Source organism: Nicotiana tomentosiformis, chromosome 9 (assembly GCF_000390325.3).
Source record: "Nicotiana tomentosiformis chromosome 9, ASM39032v3, whole genome shotgun sequence".
NCBI lineage: Eukaryota > Viridiplantae > Streptophyta > Magnoliopsida > Solanales > Solanaceae > Nicotiana > Nicotiana tomentosiformis.
Window position 1 is genome coordinate 50,009,631 of NC_090820.1, and position 7,893 is coordinate 50,017,523.

At 38.0% G+C, this 7,893-nt stretch overlaps 1 protein-coding gene across 1 annotated transcript; it reads left to right on the plus strand.

The window, feature by feature from the left end:
• The first annotated feature begins 1,483 nt into the window (after window positions 1-1,483).
• On the plus strand, window positions 1,484-1,966 carry LOC138898757 (uncharacterized). Its single transcript, XM_070184854.1, has one exon. It carries the CDS (start codon window positions 1,484-1,486, stop codon window positions 1,964-1,966), a length of 483 nt encoding a protein of 160 aa, XP_070040955.1.
• Window positions 1,967-7,893: the final 5,927 nt, after the last annotated feature.

A 7,893-nucleotide genomic window follows, 5' to 3' on the forward strand; every position in this document is an offset into this window, starting at 1 on the left:
GCCAAGTGAGAAGAACAATTTGATCCATGATTTGGAGTTGGCAGCTATTGTGCACGCACTCAAGATTTGGAGGCATTACTTATATGGCGTGTCTTGTGAGGTTTACACTGATCATCAGAGTTACAAGCACTTCTTTAAACATAAGGATTTAAATTTGAGGCAACATGGATGGTTTGGGTTGTTGAACGATTATGATATCACTATTTTGTATCATCCGAAAAAGGCCAATGTGGTAGCAGAGCCTTGAGTAGAAAGGCGAAGAGTATGGGGAGTTTGGCATTTATTTTAGTAGTGGAGAGGCCCTTAGCTATGGATGACCAGGCATTGTCAGATGATTGGTGAGACTGGATATGTTTTAGCCTACCAAAGGTTTTACTTGTCTCGTTGCGCAGTCATCCTTGTTTGAGCGAATCAAGGCTCGCCACTATCATGATCCTACCATATCTTACCAGATATTTTTGAGCCTACCAGAGTTGTTTCTTGTGTCGTTGCACAATCATCCTTGTTTGAGCGTATCAAGGCTCGCCAGTATGGTGATCCACATTTGCTTGTCCTTAGGGACATGGTGCAGCGATGTGGTGCCAAAGAGGTGGCTATTGATGATGATGGTTGTGACTTCAAAGTTGGATTTGTGTTCCTAATGTTGATGGCTTGAGAGAGTGGATTCTTGAGTAGGCTCACAGTTCGAGGTATTCTATTTACCTAGGTGTTACAAAGATGTATTGTGATTTGAAGCAACATTATTGGTAGAGAAGGATAAAGAAGGACATTGTTGGGCATATTGCACGGTGTTTGAATTATCAACATGTCAAGTATGAGCATCAGAGACCATGAGGTTTGCTTTAGAAGATTCATATACCAGAGTGGAAGTGGAAGTCTATTACTATGGACTCTTTGGTATGGTTGTCACGGATTTTGAGGAAGTTTGATGCGATTTGTATCATTGTGGATCGGTTGACCAAATCAGCGTATTTCGCTCCGGTTATGACTTCTTATACTTTGGAGAAATTGGCTAAGATCTAAATCAGAGAGATTGTTCGCTTCGATGGTGTACCTATTTCTATCATCTTGGATCGCGACACTTAGTTTACATTGCACTTTTAGAGAGCTAATCAGTATGAGTTGGGCATGTAGGTTGAGTTGAGTACTACATTTCACCCTCAGAAGGATGGGTAGTCTGAGTGGACAATTCAGATTTTGGAGGATATATTAGGGGCCTACGTTATTGATTTCCGGGGTCAGTGGGATCCGTTTCTAACTTTGGTGGAGTTTGCATACAACACAAGCTACCAGTCTAGTATCCGGATGGCTCCATTAATGTCGTTCTTCGGTTGGTTGGTTTGATCCTAGTAAGGCTAGGTTATTGGGCATAGATTTGGTTCGTGATGCTTTGGATAAGGTGAAGTTGATTCGGGAGAGGCTTCGTACAACGCAGTCCAGGTAGAAGAGTTATGCTGATAGGAACGTTCATGATGTGGCATTCATGGAGGGTGAGAAGGTCCTTCTTAAAGTTTCTCCTACGAAGGGCGTGATGAGGTTCGGGAGGAAGGGAAAGTTGAGTCCTCGGTATGTTGGTCCATTTAAGGTTTTGGAGAGAATGGGTGAGGTGGCTTACATGCTTGCTTTGCCAACCAGCTTGTCGAGAGTTTACCCCGTGTTTCATATTTCTATGCTTCAGAAGTATCATGAAGATAAGTCACATGTTTTTTACTTCAACACTGTGCAGTTGGATGAGAATCTGGCTTATGAGGAAGAGTTGGTGGCCATTTTAGATAGGCAAGTTCAGAAGCTCAGGTCTAAGGAGATTGCATCAGTGAAGGTCCATTTGAGAGATCAGTCGGCTGAGGAGGCGACTTGGGAGACCGAGCATGACATGTGGAGAATATACCCTCACCTTTTTGGTACTTTGGGTATGATTCTAAACTCATTCGAGGACAAATGTTTGTTTAAGACGGGGAGAATGTAGCGACTGGATCAATCATTTTGTGAATTTGAGCCCAATTTTCCATTTGATGTTTCTCGTATGCTTGTTTGTTGTTTGATGACTTGATGGGATGGTTGGTTTGGTTTCGGGGAGGTTTTTGAGTGAATTGGAACACTTAGTTCCTTTGTTTGAAGCTTAAGTTGTAAGAGTTAAACTAGGTTTGACTTTTGTATGGAAGTTAACGAACTTAATAGAAGCTCAACTTATGCTTTGATCGTCGATTCTTGATTTTGATGTTAGTTATGGTGTTTTGAGAATTTTGGCAAGTTTTGATAAGGTATTGGGACTTGTTGGCATGATTGAATAGGGTCCCCGTGGACTCGGGTGTGTTTCGGGGTAGTTTCGGACCATTTCTCTTTGATTGGGAATTGCTGGTTTTCTAGTGTTTAGCAATGCTTCACGATCGTGGAGCTTGTCTCGCGATCGTGGAGAAAGGAAAACTGACAATCGAGATTTTCCTCTTCGCGTTCGCGTGGATGGAGTTCATGGAGAGATGGGAGCAGGAGCATTGCGTTCGCGTGCAGGAGGCCGCATTCGCGATTGAGTGATGCCAGGTAGAAGGATTGCCTTCGCGTTTGCGAACTAGGATCGCGTTCGTGTAGGCTTAGAAGGTCAGACACCACGTTCATGAGGGGAACTTCGTGTTCGCAAAGTGGAGCAGCAGCTGGACTGATTTTTGGCCTTCGTGGTCCCGAAGGGTGTGTCGCAATCTCGATACATACCACTGGGCAGATTATTTTATGGGTAAATTTTGAGATTTAGCCATTTTTTAAATATTTTTGGACCCTAGATTTGGGAGAGCCGATTTTGGCTCGGAGATTTTCACACAAGACTTTGGGGTAAGTGATTTCTACACATTTTATGTATTATTTCAAGAATCTACATGGATTGTTCCCACCCAAAATATGGAATTTCGAGGGAAATTCGGGGGGTTTTCCTACAACTTAAGAGAGTGAAATTTGAGTATTTGAGGGTCGAATTAGACTTGGTTTTGGAATCTAATCACATGTTTGGACTCGTGAGGTTATGGGTAGTCGGGATCTACCCCTTGATTCGGTCTTTGACCATGTAGGCCTAGTTGATTTTTTTTGACTTTTTGGGAATTGAATAAAGATAGATTTATTGTTTGGAATTGATTCTTATAACTTTATTTGATGTTACTGAGTTGTGTTTTGCTAGATTCGAGTCGTTCGGAGGCCGATTTGCCATGGAAGGCATTTTTGGAGCATTGATCTTTACTTGTTTGAGATAAGTATCTTGTCTAGCCTTGGTTTGAGGCACTAGCTGCTTGAATTGTTGATGATGTCTATGTGCCAAGGGTGATGCACATGCGGAGGGATGAGCATGTGTGCATGCATCGAGTTTTATCCATGTTAGAGGTTGTCCTTAGGTTGCGTTCTATCTTGTATTGGATACTATGCTTCTTGCTATCATGCTTCATATGTTTGTACCCCTTCGTGAGCTTTTTGATCATGTTAGAGATCATGTGTAGGCTAATTTCATGTACAAACATGATAATTGCTGTTTTGTGGCGTATTTGCCTAATCTGAGCTGTGGTAGCACACGTCGCACATGCATACATCATAGCATGTTACTTTTATCAGTCTATGAGTATGTGATTTGATATCCATTATTCGTGTGTATATATATATATATATATATATATATATATATATATATTCTTGTATATGATTTTTGAGTGATATGGACTGGATTGGCAGCACGTGAGTGATTCGTGCGGTTTGAGCTATGATAGCATATAGTGGTCCATGCGATTGTTATATTATGGCACGTTAGTTGTCCATGTAACATGTCGATAAGGATCCATCCCCTTGGTTTGTCCTCTCATGTTTCTCTCTTGATGACGTACACGCGGTATGAGAAAAATTTATTAGTGTTAGGTTTTTGCATCTCTTCTCTATTTGCAAACACCTCGGGTGTATACATGATTTTATCGCATATCTTCTCTATATGCTAGTTATGGAATGTATACATACCTCTTTATGCACATCTTCTCTATATTCTGCTTTGACTGAAGGATGAACACACGGTAAATATCTTTTGTATATGTTAACATATGCACATTTACTTGATTATTTATGCATATCTTCTCCATATGCAAATGTTGATGATTCATTGGTGATAGTCGCATATCGTCTTTATATGCTGAGATTTTAAACTGTTATAAGACTTGTGCACATCTTCTTTATGTGCACTGATTGATTATACATGTATATCATGCTTAGTTAGGCACCATTACTATGTACTTGTATATTTATGACTGAGCAGGTTGTTAAGTAAGTATCATTGGTAATTCTTTCCATTACTATCTCGCCGAGGTTAGCCATGATACTTATAGAATATATGGGGTCGGTTGTACTTAGACTATATTCTGCACTTAATTGTACAGATTCCGGAGTTGGACCCAGTCGAGCTTTGTGAGCTGAGTTGGTTGTTGTGTTATGGAAACCGAGGTAGAGTTTCTTCCTAATCGCAGTCCCTCGCATCTCTTCCTATTTTCCTTTATTTTTGTTGTTGTTTCAGTTAGTATTCCTATATTTCACACTTGTATTCGTACTGTAGAGATCATGACTTAGTGTTACCAGTTCTGGAGAGTTGTATTATGATTTGACATTATCTATGGTTATTTGTCTTTCAAACTTATCTATTATGTAATTCGTTATCATGTTTCATTATTGTTGTATAGCTAGCTTGCCTAACGAGTAAGTTAGATGCCATCACGACTGCTGGTGATTTTAGGTTGTGAAAATAGTGATGCAAATTGGATTACTGGATCAACCAAATCTAAATCCACACGTGGATATATTTTTTCCATTGGTGGAGGATAAATATCTTGAAAGCCATCCAACCAGACATGCATTGTCTTTTTTATGAACGAGTCTAGCTTTAGACAAAGCTGGTAAAGAAGCTGAATGAATCCGGAATTTCTTAGAAGATATTTTATTTTAGCCCAAATCGTTGGCCGCTATAGACATACATTGAGATAGTCAAAGCAATAGAAAGGGTTGAGAGCGTGATTTATAAAAAAGAATCTCGTCATATGCGGTGAAGATACAAAACCGTTAGACAACTATTCTCTAGTGAAATTTTTACAATTTACTACATAAAGTCAAGAGATAATATATCGGATCCATTTATAAAAGACCTAACTAGAAAGGTAGTTGAGAGATCATTGAGGTAAATAGGACTATGGCTGAGGAAAAGTTATCTAATCTACTTAGAAGACAGATCTAGGGTCAACGAGATCAAATAGAGTTAGGATTGACGGTTTAACATATTAAACAAAGATTTTAGTCTATTGTCGTGATGAGACAATGTTCAGTTACAAGGATAAGGCGTTAAGGCTTTTTAATTATTTTTAAGTTTGATATAGAATTACAAATAGTGTATCTATAGGATTATACGTTTAGGAATCACCTATATAAGTGTGAAGTGTTAGCCGCTTCAAGGAGAATTATGTAAGGTCAATTATCTATGCTCTTATGGAATCGGATAGTGTTCATGGCCGAAAAGAACACAATATTAATAACCAAAGACAACTAAAGGTTAATTGTGTGACTTACATTGTCTAGGTATATACCAGAGATCGACTGTTCAAAGATATCAAGTCTACCGATTGACCTAGTATATCTGATATATGTTCACTACAGAAAGTTCAAAGGGAAACCTACTTATCCAGATATGATTAATCCTTACTTGTGAATCCCACAATATTTCATGCATGTTTTCATGAAATAGTCGTTCCCCATTCATATGGGGGATTATTGGGTATTTTAAGGTGTGAATGAGAAAAAACATCTTTTGGGTTGCACCTCTCCAACGCACCCTTTCGTTTCCTATAAATTAAGAGGCTTGGCATCATTTTTCGCGCACTGAAATTTTTAAATTTCTCCCCTCTTCTTCTGCATTATTTTTTTCTAAAACAAACATAAGTGTCAAGTGTGATTTGTTCTGCCATTTGAGTTCGCCGAAATTCTGTAATTTGTAGTGTCGCTGTTATAGAATAGCTTTCTGTTTTATCGTAGAAGGAATTAATCCAAATATCTTAGGTAACAATAAGGGAATTAAATTCCTTAAGTACATGAAAAATTTTTGGACTCAAAATATTTTTACATTTCTTTTCTAAGTTCCGCCTTTTTTATTTTCAGTTATGAACACAGTTTACTAACATAGCAATGGACCTTAAATTCCTGACGAAGAAAAATATATTTCCTTCCTTCTCTTCCTAGTAGTAAGTAGGCACTGCCTTTCATTGTTCTTCTCTCAGACGAGAAAGACATACACCTTCACAAAAAGCCATGGCGACAGGCTTCTTGTTGTAGGAGAAATTCTAATTAATACAATACAGACATGAAAGACTAAGTTCAAAATGGAAACAACAAAAAAATTAATCATAGTCATAGTCACCCGGTTGTCCATGACATTATATCATCAATATGAGGTGCATAAATCGGGCCAAACAAATAGATAATGTATCTAGTTAATATTGTGGTGTATGACTATTTAGAGGAAACTGCTGCTTGCAATCAGAGAACCATTGACGAATTTTAGAAAAATGTAAAGCTCTGACCTTGCAAAAGCTTAGTATCATCAAATTCACTTGGTCAAAATCCAACTGACAGTATCTGCTTAAACGCTATGCTACCTTTGGTATCCTGACTATTTATACATAAGAGTACTAAAGATTTGTACTGTCCTCACAGAAGAGTTTACACTATAATTCAAGTTAGATATCAGGAAATTAATGCCCCTTCTAATGGAGAGAATGGGAGTTTACCTCTCTTGTTATTGATCATATTATGATTAGCAAATGTAACGGTGCTTCAGCCTTCAGCCGTAGCATAATCACTAAGATTGCTATTCTCATAGCATATTGTTGGGATCACGGGTATGGAGCTCGAATTTGGTAAATTTCAGGAAAAACGGAATATAGGTGAGCGTGCTTAAGTGGATTTAAAGAAACAGGATACTGTCGTTTCTCCTCAAGACTCAAGTGGTAGGTGTATCAGCGATCACAAGGAGTTCATTTCTTCATTCAGATGAATCTATCCTATAATGTATCAGATAACAAGTTGCCAAGTAGCAACTATAATTGGCCATGGTTAACTGATGAATGTAACATCACAGATTGTATAGAAATCTCTTGCATAAGTTTATGTACCAAATCTTGTCATTGACGTGCTAATCATTCTTTTATCACATTATCTTTTCATTTTTCTTGGGGTTTTTGTATGAATTTTCTTAGCTATTAAATTAATAGGCTATAAAAGAATATGACTCCCTTTTGATAAAGCTATAGAAACTATGGAAGACATTGTGAAAACTGAGTTCCTCGTATTGCCTCGTTGATAGAAACTAGGAGTCGACCAAATAGTATAGAGAAGCTTCTCTATTTGTTTCCATAGTAAATAGACAAAAAGTAAATGACACATAATATTTACGTGAAAAGCTCCTTGTTCAAGGGAATAAAACTTACGACCTACCCGAGTAGGATTTCAACTCCATTAAACCGAGCAACTTCAGTTATAACTTATTGCAATCTAGAAATTAAACTCTTAATATATCCCCCCTTACAACAACTCTATTGCAAGCTCTTTGCAATAATTCCATTACAAAGCAAACACGCTTTAAAAATTCTAGTCAAGAAAACCAAAACAACAATGGTTGAAATTTGTCCTACAAAATTACTTCTCGAAAGTGGTGTAAGATTACAAGTAAAGAACAAACGACAAAGACACAAATAACTTAAAGAATTAAGATATCTTCAGTGTTGGGATCTGGTCCTTGAGTTTGAAGCAACTTTGTTCTTGAATGCTCCTTGAGAGTAGTGGCTGCTAGCACTTGAGAGAATATGATTTTCAGATTAGCAAGTGTTAGGTCAAACCTTG

What these genes read in the sequence shown, in the direction of transcription:
- LOC138898757 (XM_070184854.1), top strand. Translation starts at nt 1,484, where the DNA reads ATGGAGGGTGAGAAGGTCCTTCTTAAAGTTTCTCCTACGAAGGGCGTG.